The sequence below is a fragment of the Cyprinus carpio genome, chromosome B4 (genome assembly GCF_018340385.1).
Source record: "Cyprinus carpio isolate SPL01 chromosome B4, ASM1834038v1, whole genome shotgun sequence".
In the NCBI taxonomy this organism is placed as follows: Eukaryota; Metazoa; Chordata; class Actinopteri; order Cypriniformes; family Cyprinidae; genus Cyprinus; species Cyprinus carpio.
The window spans coordinates 4014860-4031538 of NC_056600.1; the positions used below are offsets into that span (position 1 = coordinate 4014860).

The window sequence follows — 16679 nt, forward strand, 5'->3', positions numbered from 1 at the left end:
TATGCTCATCTCAGTATCAGTGTGTGTATCATCCTTCAGCGCTGTCTGAGTCGAGCCTGCAAACCTGATGATAGCTGGACTCCTGTATGGCTGCCAACACACTCTCGCTCCCTGGCTCGGCTTCAGTCTGCGATTTTAGCCCTGTAATAGAGACGATGTTAAGTGTAATGCTGTTTTTTTTCTCCTTTTATAAGGGTCCTATAGTCAGCCAAGATGATAAGATTAGAAGACAAAATTGCAGTCTTGTAAGAGAGTGTCAGATCTCTTCAGGTATGAAACTTGAAGATTGACCAATGAGCTCCATCATGTGGCCAAGTTAAAAAATACATGTTCTCTTGAGGAAGGTTCTATGAAAATAACATGAGATATTTATGAAAATAAGGCATCCAATAACTGATTAATAACCTTCTCATTGCAATTAAAATGAAATTACTGAAACTAAATATAGGAGACTATTAAAAAAGCACATTAAAAAGAAAAAATCTCAGAAAAATCTTAGAAATCTTATGTTTTTATATACTTGGAGTGCACCATTTATGGTAATTTATTATATATATCTTAAATTAAGCTTAAGGCAATTCATGTACATTCCTAACACTATATTGTTTTGTGCAAGTATGAATGCCATTACCATAATATTAGCTAACATATATGTATTTAAAGTTATGTTGTTTCTTTTTTTTTTTTTTTGTTATTGGTTACGTGCATGTGTGTTTTATAATGCACTTCATATTGTCAAGTTAATATCAATATGTTTTGCATTTTTAGAGTAATGTATGCTAACTGATTACGGTTTCTTTCTGAAGTTGCAGAGAAGGCCACTTTCGATAATAATTAAGTTATCATGTCTCCCATGGTGGTTCTGGCATGCCTGCACTTATGTTTTACTGTAAATGATTTTATTTTACAGGGCAGTGAAGCAGCTGTATTACAAGACCAGAAGCAAGCCTGGTTTTACGTGAGTCATGTGGCATAACCTCTGTCACAGCTGTAAAAGAGTTGGACTCGGAGGCTTGTCCACCTATACTTTAGCACACAGGTTGCAGACTGTGAGTTTTGGCTGTAGTTGATGAAAGGGTACAGTAATTTCTTGAAATGTCTCTGTGCAGGGATATATCTTTCTCCATCTGTCTGTCTCTGACTCACAACTTCAATACTTTCTTAGCCTGTTGTGTCATGCACATTTAGAGCGACAGCAAAGATCATCACAAGGATTGGTAATTATCCCTTTCAGAACCAGCGTATACATTTATATAGTACCAGGCTCAATATATGTGAAATTCAGTCATCATTTACTTCTTCATTACAGACCGGCAGGACTTACTTTCTTCCTTGTAAGACAAAATGGGACATTAGGAAGAACGTTCATGTTGCCCTTTTCCAAAGAAGTGAATAGTGGTGAATCCATTCTGGAAAACCTGATGCAGGTTGTGGGATGCTTAGCATGAGTTGTGGTTGCTTAGACAAGATTTCAGATTTGTTTTAGCAGTCAGCGTTTGAATGAAGAACAATAGCTCTTTTTTCCTGTCATCTGGTACCGAGTTCTCGGCTGCGCTCCAAATGGTTTTTGGAACGAGGTTGTGTGCTTATTTGAGTAAAAGGAAGTATGTTTCTCTTTCCTTTCGTCAGCTGTCAATATGTGCAAGTGTGTCAGATGTGAAAGGAATTGCCCTTGAGGAAGCAGTGGAGACCAGACAGCCGGGTTATACACAGAAGAGTGTGCATGTCAGAAAGCGAAGGGTTTGCAGTGATGACAGATTGATCCCCACGTACGTTTTCACCAGCACACATTGATTGAGTTTTTGCCACTGCTGCACTGTGACACAAACCTCAGATGTATTTTCTGCAGTCTAAGAGGTCTGTTATTAGTCTGCTATATAAAGCATTTTCAAAGCTCAACAGAATGTCACTATTTTACTAGTTAGTGGTTATTGCATACTATACAATTACTTTCATACCCCCCAAAAAACACTACACTATTGAACATAAAGGTTTTTAAAAAGGGTTTTCGTGATGCGATCGATTTTTTTTATTTTTTATTCTATTATTATTATTATTATTATTGTGAAGAACAATTTAAAAATCTAAAGAACCTTTTTCTGACATGAAGAACCTTTCACTTTTAAAATAAAGTTTATTTTGTTGTTCCAAGAAGATCTTTCATCATCCATGGAACCTTTGTTATATACTGTAAAGCTTCCAAAAGTGGGTTTTTGCTCCAATGCCTTAGACCTAAGAACCATTTTTGGTTCCTAAAAGAACCCTTTGTTTAATGGAAGGGTTCCATGTGTGTTGAAGGTTCTTCATGGAACCATCAATCCCAATAAAGAGCCTTTATTTTTAGTAGTGTTACTGATCAGACAATAATATACTAGCACTTTTATACTAGCATTTTTTTCATTTATTGTTATTTTATTATCATTTTTTTGTTGTTGTTTTTTTTTTGGGGGGGGGGGGGTTTGGTACTTAAAGATTGCATTATTGTTTTAATATTGTTTTGCTTTCAGAGACACATTTGTCGCTTGGTTCAGTCGGTGCATTCGTGGAAAGGAGGATCTGAGTGTGTCTGAGTCATCCAGAGCAATCTGAGAGGCCATTACTGACAGTCCTCTTCCATTCGCTCCCCGCTGCACTCACCACTAACTGCTGTCATCACGCCACTTTTCTAAGTGATACGATGTTTCTGTCCTATTGTGTGGAGAATTGAATGGCTTTTACTCAGACCTCTACTGACCCAGTTTGAGTGGTCATGTGGCATCGGGTTTAGGCTATTAGTATTGTGATGCTGTTATGAGTATGAGGCCTTGCTGAGGAACTTATTTAATCCAAAAACAATTAGTTGTTTCCATATGGAAAAACAGAAACCTGGATGGTTTGGCAGACTTCTGTGTTCCAAAGAAAGAAAAATTCATAAAGGTTTAGAGCGACATGAGGGAGTGTAAATGATGACGGAGCTTCATTTTCAGATAAACTGTGCCTGTGTGATTGATTAATTGATAGATTGATTGATTGATGCCAACTCTTATCTGTGATATTGTGCATGTACAGTAGCAGTGAGATATTGCTGGTGCCTGTTCGGAGACATGAGTCATTCATCATCTGGCGCTCATGTGGACAGCAGGTGATTGATCACAGTAATGCACTGTTGCTGGGTAATTCGAGCTTCATTCCCTCAGAGTCACACTTCAGTACCCTTTATACTGCATTAAGTAGGTTCACACCGTACTAGACATGCAGTACACCTGTCTTGCACTCTATAAGTGTGTTTTTAGGGTGAGTGCAGGCATGTGTCTTGTCTGTTCTCACACCGCATTTTATTTTCGTGTTTATGCAATACCGTTTTACACCCCCAGGTGGTGCTTTGGATTGCTGTAAAATATATCCCACTCAAATTACCCACCCAGTTGCTTAGTGATATGAACATCTGTGTTTGTAATGCTTTTTGAGTCTGTAATATCCTTAGATTTGGATAGTTAAATCACCCTCGTAAAAACAAGCATTCTTAACATATACGGGTGTAACCAAAAATCATTCAAAATCAGTTTTTTGTCTTGTTTTCTCATAATGATCCAAGCAAGCAGTCCAAACACAATATTGCATAACATATAAAAGCTTTTTTTAAAATATCTTGAAAGTAAATGTATTTTGTGTTTAGTTTTCATCTAAATTTGGTGAAAATGTATATGCTTGAAACAACATTTAAAATTGTTGCATTTGGACGTGCCCTAACATGTTTACATACAAGATTTTTGCTTTGCATAACGTGTATCTTTTTTGAAAGTCTTTTTCTGGCATTTCTGATTAGGAAAAAAAAAATGTTGCAGCTGTTCCATTAAGGTATTAAAAGAAGAAGGTGCAAATAAATGGAGAAAATGTTTTATTCAATATTTTAAGAGATCAAGTGTGAATAAACACTATTCACAAATAAAATCATCTAGAACATCTTGTTCATCATGTTGCACAAATCATTTTGTTGATTCCATTCATTCCATTCGCCAAAAAATTTCAATCAGTTTTCGGTTTTTGTCAAGTATCTGACCTTGCGGCTCACTCTGTTATTTAACGTTTTGAACCCCATGCTTAGATTTGGCAACAGAGTATCAGTACTCGCCAAGGCTGTGCCAACTTCAGTAGCTTGTGTTCTGCACCTGGCCTAGGCTTCCATTGACCAGCAGGACTTAGAGGTGAAACTCTGGACCTGGTGGAACAAAGAAACTAAAGCATGTCTGATGCTAAATAGAGAGTGTTTCCACAAATGAAAGGCTGTTGGCTGTTTGCGAATGTACTCCTTTAAACCCAAGTTTCTGTCCAGCAGGAAACAAACCTTAAGCAAGTCAGTTCTTGCCCTTCCGCTCAGAGTACTTTGCTCTGTTGTGACATTGCCACAGGCAGAGAAACCTGTTTGACATACCAATGCGTTAAAGAGCTTTCAGAACTGAAAGTAACAGATGCAGTGCCCCAAAAAGCATTTGGACTTTTTTGGCTGCACACATAGATGTCTGATTGTCCTTGCACTACATTACAAAGATCACAACAAGTATTGCCAGCATTCAAATGTATTAATTATTTTTACTACATATGGTGTGTGTATATATGCATGTATGTACAGTGCAAACTGTAAATATCATGATTCACGTTTTATATTGTTATTACTGTTTGCATGTTCATAGCATGTGTAGAATCTGCAAATATAAGGTATAGACTCGTATAGAAAAAGCAGTGACTCCTAATGAATATATTAATGATCACTTGTTTTATACATTTATTTACAAGGATTGTTATTGTTGCATGTGCAATGCAAGTGTAGAATCTGCAAATATAACGTATATACTATATAAATGATAACTAGTATTTGTTTGTTATAGTAGCTTGTCTAGTAATTAATTTTAATAATTGATAGATTTATTTACAATGATTTTTTGTTGTTTGCATGTACCATAATCTGCAAATGTATCATATAAACTATGAAAACCATAAATGTAATATTTCCCGCTGATTTATTATTGTAGCTTGTGTCTCGTAATAACGGCGCATTGTGAATTACTTTGCAGCTGCACTTTTGCTGCATGTTACTGTGACACACAGATGTAACTGAACTCGTATAAGCCCGTGTTACTCTCAAGACTGATCGGATTATGATTCTGTTGACATGCGTAATTACGCATGGTAATGAATGTACTACGCACGGGTGGGGCGGGGTCGCCTCCAGCTGCGGTGGTCCAAGGGGCTGATGCTGATGGATCCGGCTTGACAGAACAAGGTTATCCGCCAGGAGAGAATCCGTCCATTTTCTTCATCCGCTCCTCACTCTCAGCAGCAGCAGCAGCATCGCCACCGGACTCCGCTTCTCCACGCACAGCAGAGGCGCAGGACGACTCCAGGTTGCCGCGCCCAACAGAACACGAGATGCGACCGACTCCTGCAGCTGGCTGGGATGCACAAGCAGAAACGCAAATGATGTCGTTTGGAGGCAGTCTCGTCTTTCTGGCACTTTAAGACGAGGAACGCAAAGAATCTAGAGGAGGTGGTTTTTATTTGCCGCACATCACCGGAGTGAATGTAACAGGAAAAGTCATTTGCATGGATCTACTTAGCCTTTACTGATCGTTCGCGTGTGAACTTTTCCTTCTAACAATGTGAATCTGGGAAAACAGCGTGTGTTCCTTGCGATGCACCTCACGAGAGTGTTTTTCTAACATCTTCAGCACACTGACTCGGTGAAGATGCAGATGCTGCTGCTTTTAAGAACGATCTTTTTCATTGCAGGTTGTCCACATGTTTTGTTGCACGGAGAAAACCGTAATGCACACACCAAAGAACCAGTCACTCTTAGGAGCCTTCGTGATGCCAAACCCAGTGCCACACACCCTGCGAGGCATCGAGCCGCAGGTACACCTGCCTTTGACATCAAAAAGACTTCAGAAGACAACAGTAACTTGTCTTCCCATCTCTGGCTGCTTTTGGAGAGCGGAGGTAAGCGGTATGGATGCAGACATCTCTTCTCGAACAGAACACACGCGGTCACGGAGAGTGCCACAAACCTACATAAGCGCTCTCGGCGACATAAAAGGAAAAAGTTGAATGGCAAAATGCCTGCTACCATGGGAACAGTAGGTGGACACAATAACTCTATAACAACAAGCAAGCGAGAACGAAACCATAGACGCAAAAGAGGCACAAAGGAACACCACAAGAAAGCGTTTAAGAGCTTGAAAAGGGGCCAGAATAAAAGCGCTGCCCCATTGAAACCAGTCGAAACGTACTATAGCGCCCTGACATCCTCTTTATCCATGTGGGAACCGATGCCCAAGCCTCTAGCTCTCACCTCCACAGATTTCCCATTCGATCTCACCAGATATGCCGAGTTCCACACCAAACCGATAGACGACCCATGGGACGCCACGCCGATGACCCCTCCATACGCCGAGGATGAGGAGAGCGAATTCTTCCCCAATCCTTTCTACCCCGTCACTAGCGAGACGTACGGGGCGTATGCAATCACCATCGTTTCCGTCCTCATTTTCGCTGCGGGAATAACGGGGAACATAGCAATAATGTGTGTGGTGTGCCATAACTACTACATGAGGAGCATTTCAAATGCTCTTCTGGCCAACCTGGCCATTTGGGACTTTGCACTGCTCTTGTTGTGCCTGCCACTCGTGGTGTTTCACGAACTTACAAAGACCTGGCTGCTGGGCCACTTCACCTGTAAAGTCGTACCGTATATTGAGGTAATGGATTCCATGTTCATTCATAACAGGTTTTAAATGTTCATTTGCGTATTATGTGGGATGGGAACAAATCATTGCTTTTAATAATGACATTTTAGCTTTAATAGAGTAAACCACTAACAAATTTACATTTTGGCACTTTTTCACCCCAAAAAATAAAAATTCGTCGCCCTCATATTGTCGCCCAAATTTGACTTTATTTATTTTGTACTAAAAAAAATATAATTAAAAATTCCACAAAAAAAAAAAAAAAAAAAAAAAAAATGTTTAGGCCCAAATTTAAGATTTAGATGGCCAAATATTATAATAAATAAATAAATAAATAAATAAATAAAAAATCAACTCTCATATCAAAATTTGGATTGCACAGCTTTAACATAAAACCAATAAACTTAATATCAGTCATATATAAATGACACCAGTTAGATTTCTGCACTCAAAAAAATCATGGTTTGGTTTATTATTAACAATTTGCATCTATTTGATTTGATTTTAATAATCATATTTTCAAAATGCATTTGTGCAAATTGCTTGGAATCAATATGAATCTGTTTATTGTGGTGAAAATTCCATTCAAATGGATTTAATTGGTTAACAGACGTTCAGGAGCAGGGGCACGCCCCAAACAATCACCTGACTTCCTAAACCTCCATATATATCGGGCCATCTCATACCATACTGCTAGTCTCGTTCTCTCGAACCCATCCTTCCCTCCCTTTCTCATCCATTTAGCCAACCTTATCCCACATTATCTTTCTATCAGGTTGTATCGGGGGTCCTAATTGTCTGGCCTAAATATATGCTAGAGACGGTACCCCCACCCTGAGTCTCTCTGAGCCATCAATTCTAGATGCCCTGATCAACCTGAACCTCATCACATTCCCTCGACCCCTTCATCCTCTTTTTACTCTTCCCCAACTCTCTGTTCAACTAACAGTTTCATAGCTTGTTTGTGGCATGGTCCTAGCTAGTGAAATGCAACCCAATAAAACAAACGGTTATTCCCCTTAAAACACCATAACTTTTGCTACATAAAACCCATAACACTTCCCCCAACCCTAAACCCTCAAAATACCCTGGCGTCTTCAACCCTCAAAAACGGAGACTTTTGAAAACACTGCAAACCCCGTTTTACTCTGGGATTGTGTTTCAGTGTAAACGGACCAAAACAGAGACTTCTGAAAACGACGGGTTGGCTGCCCACATTCGCTCTGCGTATCCTTGACGACCGTGTAAACAATAACATCATGCTCAATCCCCATTTGACCGCTCCAATCACTTAGACGCATCCGCCATTTAAATAATAGGGAATCTACATCTTGTACCTGCATGAATGGTCATGTGACATGCGTTTTCAGTTGTGTAGTGTAGACGGAGATGGTTTCTGAAACGCAGCAGAAACGCTAGTGTAGACAAGGATCATTTTCATTCTAAAATGCCATTTTAAAATGAAAACGCATTAGTGTAAATGGGGCCTTAGGCCTATATGTTTTTTTGTTGTTTTTTCACAATGAAAACCAGTGTTGTTTGGACCCCAGCCTTCTTTAAGATATCATCTTTTGTGTTCTTTTACATTGCAATGATCTAGTTTTTCATGCACAATTAAGTTTAGCAGTGTTAAGGTTTGCGTTTCTTGAGGGTGAGTTATTGAAACCATGGCATCATGGGTAATTCGGTCTCGTTCCAAGAGACGTCAGTGCTCCCTGCATGCAAAAGATCATCCACCCTGCCCTCAGGACACCTGCACTGACAGTCTGCTCTGACCTCCGCCCCACTCCCGTCACATACTCTATGGTGCAACCATAAGCGCTTATTTGATGTGAAATCTGCAGCCCGCTGCCATCCTGATCTCCTCACCACACCCAGTTTCAGCTCACTTTACATCATCCAAACACCACACTTCTTTAGTGTTAAATAACTGTGGACTCCTCACAAAAACACATTCAGATCATATTTCACCCTAAAATCAAAGAGGGGAGAAGATATTCTATTCTGCATGAAGTTAAATGCTTCAAACCTTTTTCTAAGTGTTTTTTTATTTATTGCCTTGCATTGCATTGCAAAATATTTTACATGAAAATTAAGCATTTCCCCAAGATTTTTGTCCAGATTTTTTTTATTCTATTTTTATTTATTCTTATTAGATATTTTGTTACTGTTATACAGTCATTTGTACATTAATGATTTTTTTTATTTATTCATTCAATTATAAATGCATTTATTTAACCAAACGTTACCCATTGACTTCCATAGTATGGAAAAAAATACTATCAAATAATACCATCAAATGTTTGGTTACCCATATTCTTCAAAATATCTTATTTTGTGTTCATATTTTCAACTCTCCCTTCAATGTTCCTTAAAACAGGCTTCATTTACTTCATTTACAAAATATAATTTCTTTATTTCTTTTGAATTTAGGGTGAGGTATCACTCAGACTTCAGCTTGTAGAACAACAAATGAAATTGTAAAGCACAATGTGTCATCAGTCTTTGCACAATTTATTATACCAAATGTATTGCAAGTATTGCTGCCCTTGCTATAATGCAAACTGGACAAACAGTTTCATACAATCTCAGACAAAATGGTACAAAAGCTGTCGCTGGGTTGGTGCCTTCTAAAAAGGTGCACCTTTGTACCTTATTAACCCCTAAAATGTGCATGCAAGTACCTTAAAGATACATATTAGTATCCTAGTGGTACATATTAGTACCTTTTTCAAAGGGTACGGTCCCAGTGGCAGCTTTTGTACCTTTTATTTCTGAGAGTCTAGACTTCAGCCTTCCTCCATTCAAGCAGATATGAGCTGTGCTTCTTTACACACAAAATAGCTGCCTGGGGCGTTACCAAGATGGCCACTGACTGAACTGACTTTCCTTGAAGAGGCTTTGGTGAAATTCACCCATCCATTTGCCTTAGAGAAGCAGACTGTGATTGCTTTTGTGAGTGTGATGGGTGTGAAGGGGTGTTTAAACTGAGTTTTGGAGGGAGAGCCGTGCAAATGAGGCATCCTGGTGGCACACAGCGTGCCTGCTGTGATTGTATGGGACAGGCAGAGAGGGCCAGGAGGCTCAGCCTGACAAAGGTGAGGCTGAATGAAAATGAGCCACTGTGCATGCGTGCATGTGCTCGTCCCTCCGGCTGCAGCGTAGCTATGAATGCTGATTGCCAGTGACTGCATGCAAGCTAAGTGCATGGTGAGTAAAGCCAGTCCTGAGGGCAAAGTGCTCCACAGGGAGGAAACGCCTCTGGCTCTATTCCTCACACACACATGCATGCTGGTGCGTGATAGTTCATGTGAGCTGGGAGTCAGACTGCATTCTGGGAGAGGGTCTTGTTGCTGCTTTTGTTCAGACCTGACACTTTTCACATTTGACGTCCCTTCACTGGTTGTCTCCTGCAGAGAGCTGCTGCTCAAGGGTGGAGAAGTATATTGTTGAGTTTTGCTCCACTGCAGACAAGTTCAGCGAACGCCAGTTGAACTTGTCTGATTATTGGGTTTGTTTGATCAGAGGTCTGACATTTCTCGCTGTGGTAGGTCAAGCGAATCTTGTCGGTGTCGGTGCCAGTGTTTTAACTCGACTTGTGTTTTGACTGGCCTTTAGGTTTTTGGATATTGCATCAGTCACAACACACAGATTTGTAGGAAGGCCTTGTTTCGTTTGAGCAAACATGCTGCAGAGGCGTATCTGACAGCTGTCAGCTTTCGGCTTCCTACCAGTGTCATAGCAACAAATGAAAACATTCAGAACATTTTAGGTACTGAAACCTTAGCATCACAGTGGTGAGTTTTGATCTAGCAAACACCACTTAAAATATTTCCAGATTATTTTATTTGATTGTATTTCCATTTTCCAAACTGCTTTTTATTTTATTTTATTTTATTTTATTTTATTTTATTTTATTTTATTTTATTTTATTTTATTTTATTTTATTTTATTTACATTTTCCATCCATTCTCCAAACTGTTTGTACTTTATTTATTGTATTTTATTTAATTTTATTGTTTGGATTCTTTACAGGTTTTTGTTGGCTATATATTCTATTAGTTACTCACTTTGTGATTGTATTTTATTTTATATTTTATTTTACTTTATTTTATCCATTTTTCAAACCGATTGTCTTGAGGTCACAAAAGTTATTTATTTATTTATTTTTGTTTTGTTTTGTTTTGTTTCAGATTGTTTTGTTCTGCTTTAAGTTGTCGTGTTTTGTTTTTATTTTGTTTCGGTATGGTTTCATTTTGTGTTTGATTTGATTGTTTCCATTCACTCTTCAAATCGCTTGCCCTTTGTAGGGATGTGGGTATTTTATTTAATTTTATTTTTACTTAATTTATTTTTTTATTCAAACTGCTTGTAGGGTCAGAGGCATTTCATTTTATTTAATATTATTGTTTGGATTCGTAACAGGTTTTTGTTGGCTTTCTTTTCTATTATTAATCCACTTTGTGTTTGTGTTTTTGATCCAGGCTGTTAACTCCCATTCTAATGCTCTGAATTTATGTAGCTGAATATGTATTTGTTTCATTCTGTGGTCATAATATATAACAATCTTCGTGTAATAGCTTTTGCTTCTAGCTCACTCATGCCTCAGTGCATCTCATTTGTCAATAAGTAAGAATTATTGCCGTCCCTGCTGGCCGGTAGCCCAACAATGGCCTGCAGACACCTTGTCTAAAAGCAGCCGTTAAACCAGATTAATAACCAGCACCTTCATCGTTCTGAAGAGCCTCTTAATCAGAGAACTAATGAGCTGTTAGTAAAGACCATTGCAGCCAACTCTATCATCACCTGCTGCTAGGAAACCTGTAAGCTAGAAAATGCCTCCAAACACATGTGAATGTCAGACCAGACTGAGACTGTTTGCCAGAGTGTGAGGTGTGTGGAGACCAGAGAGACCCTAGATTGGATTACTGTGAAAGGAAGGCAGAACGTGAGCTTCAAACCACATGATTGCATGAATCACAGCCTGTGGTCTTGACTCCATGTACATTTGCTTGCAGTCTTGTTCTCCCTTTGTCGTTCTTGGTCATTCAGGAGTATTCTACCTGTTAACATTTGTGATAATTCTTCATTTATACATATATTTATTGTTTACACATTGATTTGCTTGATTGCACCTGGTCAGATTCCTTTTGCTTTTTATTTATTTATTTATGAAGCCTGTAAAAAGCCAATATGTTTCCACCTTTTGTAGATATTTAATGTATTTCTCAATATATATGCATTTTATTCATTTTTTTATTTGTAATCTTAAAGAATATTTATAGTTTATAACTTAATTTTTTTTTTTGATTTTGCTGAGGAAAAAAGCCAGTATTTTGCCACCTTCTAAAATGAGCATTTTTATCAGGCTCCTATGTATATTTATGTTCAGTTATTTCACTTCAACGGCAATGAAATGAACCTATTCATTGCCATTAGAGTGAAATTACCTAACTGAACCTACACAGAGGAGAGTTGATGAACTGATTCACAGAAATGAATCAAACTTACAAACTAATGCCATTTCGTGAAACCTCCAAATCATCTCGCAAGGTTTACAGAGAGAGGACCGAAACTAGTTTAATGACAGTCTTTCTGAAACTTTATGGGTCCGTACAATGCACAAGGAAACCCTGTTTGCAGTCTGGAAGCCTCACTTTCCCGACCTGCTCGTCCAGCGAGAATATTCCCATCCTACAAATCCACGCAGTAAACCGATGATCATTCAACGTGCCCAGCGTCTAATGGGGCAGGATGGATACATTTCACACCTATGGAAGTAATATAGCACCATTACAGCGTCTTAATGGACACAATGGTCCATAATGGATTCTGAACAGTCTGTTTTTGTCAAAATGATGAAGGATCTCAGTGATCTGCTTTTAGAGATGAAAGAGGCAGGTTAGTTTTCATTTAGCCAGCAATGCACGAGCGTCGTTCCGCTAATTGTCTCCTCCTTGATGCTGATGTGGCTGATTGCTCTGTAATTATGATAATGAAGACAAACACTTAGTAGGCTCTTTCATTTGGGTTTGTATCATCTACTGGGACGCAGCGACTCGAACGCGGCCAAGAAGCTCTCCAGTTGTCTCCCATTCATTGCAATTGTTTCTTTTGTGTCGCCTCTGTAAATACTCTTTCATTTCACCCAATTTATTATGGCAATAGTCACACAAAAAGTCCCATTTCTCAGTGGGAAGGGTGCGTTGGAAGAGTTTTGGGGCCTGCTCTGTTCAGGCTGAATTAATTGCTGGGCCTGCAGGAGGTTGACTGTCTGTCACAATAATGCAGCAGATAAAGTCTGTTAAAACAAGAGCTGTTTGTTTCTTGTTTGGTGAACCTGCTGCTATGTGCTGAATGATTATTAGGAGAGGGTTTCCAGCTGTAGGATTGAGTTCAGCGAGATGCCAGATATAATTCAGACTTTCCTTTCAAGCGGTTTGTTTACGCCACTGGCCTTACACCATTTACAATAGACACCTACTGACAAATAACGCAGCTCCCAAAGATATCGCAAACAGGGTTGTCATGATACCAACATTCTGACAGCTGATAAAAAATACCAGAGAAATGTCATGGTTTTCAATGCCATTTCTTACACAGAAAACCACATACTAAAGATTTGGTTACTACTTTAGCTACTTGGTTACTAAATACTTAAGGTTATGCTACCTCATGTAGATTTGTGGATGTGTGTGTGTATAAAATCCATTGCAACACAATCCATAGAATTTAAAATACTACTTCTATTTTTGTCAAAAAAATAATAAATTGGTACACCTTTTTTCCATTACTTTTCTAATTAAATTCCAAAATGTACATTTTGTAATTAAGTTTTTAAAAAGTAAAAAAGTAGTCTTTTATATTTTTGATTATTATATAAATAACTAATTAAATTACAAATTGAATGTAAAGTACTGCTTATATTTTTGACAAAAGTCCATTGGTAAAACTTTTTTTTTTTTTTTTTAACATTTTCTTCCATAATTTTTATGAGGTTTTTTTATTATTTTTTTATTATTCTTTAATTGTAAAGGTATTTGTATTTATTATTTATAAATTATTTAGTTTAATATTTTTTCAACAAAGAGTTGCATTTTTACAAAAGTGGTAAAAGTTGACTTTACATTATGTTATTTTAAGTAGATGGCAGAAGTTATTTAAATATGTAATAAATTAATGAAATTCATATCAAAATATTAAATACATTTAATTTTCTTCTTAAAAAACATTTTATTTCAGGCAGAAGTTGAAAATACAGGGCTCCCAAACCTTTTGACGAATGAATTATTTGATGATATTTCCAGTAAATATTTGGAAAAAGTTGTGCATAACTAGAAATATTATATAAAATAAATTGTAGAAATTCTATTATGTAGAAAATCATGTTAATTTTTTCAGAATTTTGCATTACTTAAGATATCATGAATTTCCATGACTTATGCAGGCTTGAAAATCAGTTTTCTCCATATTTTAAATTTAATCTTATTTTTTTTTTTTTTTTTCAGTATGAGTTTGGTAGTGAAGCACTTTTGCCATCCATAACCAAGCAGTGTTTGTGTTTGTATTTTTCCAGGTGGCGTCTCTTGGCGTGACCACCTTCACCCTCTGCGCGCTCTGCATTGACCGTTTCCGCGCCGCGACCAACGTGCAGATGTACTACGAGATGATCGAGAACTGCACCTCCACCGCCGCCAAGCTGGCCGTCATCTGGATCGGCGCCTTGCTCCTTGCCCTCCCCGAGCTCCTGATCCGCCAGCTGGTGTCAGAAAACGGTGAGGGCGCAGTGGACGAGCTGGTATCCGAACGTTGCCTGATCCGCATCTCCACGTCCCTCCCTGACACGCTGTATGTCCTGGGCCTGACCTACGAAGGCGCGCGTCTCTGGTGGTGCTTCGGCTGCTACTTCTGCCTGCCGACACTCTTCACCATCGGCAGCTCGGTGGCCACCGCAAGGCGAATCCGTCGTGCCGAACGCGGCTGTGCCAGAGGCAACAAGAAGCAAATCCGACTGGAAAGCCAAATGAACTGCACCGTGGTGGCGCTGGCGATCGTCTACGGTGCGTGCGTGGTTCCCGAGAACGTATGCAACATGGTTTCGGCGTACATGGCGGCCGGGGTCCCGCAGAGCACCATGGCACTGTTGCATCTGCTCAGTCAGCTGCTGCTGTTCCTGCGCGCAGCCATCACGCCGGTGCTGCTGCTGTGCCTCTGCAGACCCTTCGGCCGTGCCTTTCTGGAGTGCTGCTGCTGCTGCTGCGCAGACACCTGCGGGATCGCTGCTCACTCCTCGGCCACAGCCAGCGACGACAACGAGCACGAGTGCACAACGGAACTGGAGCTGTCGCCATTCAGCACTATACGCCGGGAAATGTCCAACTACACGGCGACTGGATCACACTGCTGAGTGAATGTGTGGGGATTCCAGTGCCTACTGTACTGTACTGTACTGTACAAGCACATGCTTTTGTCTTACTGTGTAAATACTTTGACCACAACCGGTGTGTTGCTCTTTTAAAGAAGGTAATGTAGACTGAAAGTTATGTAAGTACTTTTTTTTTGTATAATTGTCCTTAATATATATATAAATATATATATAAGTATACACTGAACTAGTGACTGCTTTAATTTTGCTTTTTTTTTTTTTGCACTGCCAAACACTTTAGCTTTCTCTTCACTCTGTTTCTGCACTTGCATCGCGTCTACACTGGAGGCAATCGAAACTGAGTCACTCCGCTTCATATTGAGTCTGGAAGTGTTGATCGACTTAAGATGCTCACTAATCACAGACTAGTCGCATGTATGTTTGAGGGTAGGCTAAATGTGAATGTAAAATAAATTTTTATTATTATTATTATTTAAATGTAATTTTAAATATTTTACTGCTTTTAGTTTATTAACTTTTTACTTTAACTTTTACTTTGAGCAAATAATTTACTTTACATGGGTTTTATTTTTTTTATTTCAAGTAACTGCCAAAACTTATATAAATAAAAAATGAATGAAATTCACAGCAAAAATATAAGCATATTTGATATTAAGACAGAAAGGGAATATACAGGCTTCCCACATCTTTTGACAGAATGAATTGCAACTATTTTTCAGATATATTTTAAGGAATTTGTAATCATTTTGAAATATTTTAATATAAATTTTTCCAAGTTTTTCTTAATTTGTAATTATTTTTTTCTTAATTTTTATATATATATTTTCATTTAATGCAATTTTTTATTTATTTCATTCAATCAATTTTTTAATTTAATGCAATTTAGCTGTCATTTAATTTAATCTTTACTATCATAAAATATAAAATAAAAGTTATGGACTTTACATAGGTTATTTTTACATAGTTTTTTTTTCAGTATTGTATTTGTTTGTTTTTTCAAGTAACTGCCAAACATGATTTAAATCTGCTATGACTGAATGAGATTCATATTTGTTGTTGTTAAAAAAAATTAAAAATAAAAAAAAAATCTAATACAGAAGCATTTTAATTGATTTATTTTTTTATTTTTTGCCTGGCAATGGATTATTGTCAAAAATAACTAGAAATAATTGTTCGATATTGAATTTTTAGTGATTTCCCATTACTTCCATGTTTTATTAATTTCCCTGACTTTTCTGTGCTTTTACAGATTTAAATGATCATGATAACACTGAAAATAAAGAACGGCTGAACTAAAGTTACATCATATCGCTTGATTAAAGGAATCTGTCTAGTGTTTTATCGTGTCGATCGTGTCCAGTGTAGACCTGGTGTTACTGTCGCACGGTGTGTTTCTGCATTTCTTGAAAGTAACATTTCTCTAATGTTTCTAAATGGCTGTGTGTTGCGTGCCGTGACCTTTCTCTTGATGAAGGTGATTCTTGTGAATCGTTCTTGAACTCTGTAGAGCATCTGTATGTGTCTTATACCTGTCAACACCCACACGATGCTCCTTCTAGTTAACGGTTTCTAAA

The 16679-nt window shown here is 38.2% G+C and overlaps 1 protein-coding gene across 1 annotated transcript; it reads left to right on the forward strand.

Moving 5' to 3' along the window:
• The first annotated feature begins 5141 nt into the window (after positions 1-5141).
• Positions 5142-15934, forward strand: LOC109076976 (prosaposin receptor GPR37-like). Its single transcript, XM_019092626.2, has 2 exons — positions 5142-6731; positions 14296-15934. Exons 1-2 carry the CDS (start codon positions 5724-5726, stop codon positions 15124-15126), a joined length of 1839 nt encoding a protein of 612 aa, XP_018948171.1. The 5' UTR covers positions 5142-5723; the 3' UTR covers positions 15127-15934.
• The last annotated feature ends 745 nt before the right edge of the window (positions 15935-16679 follow it).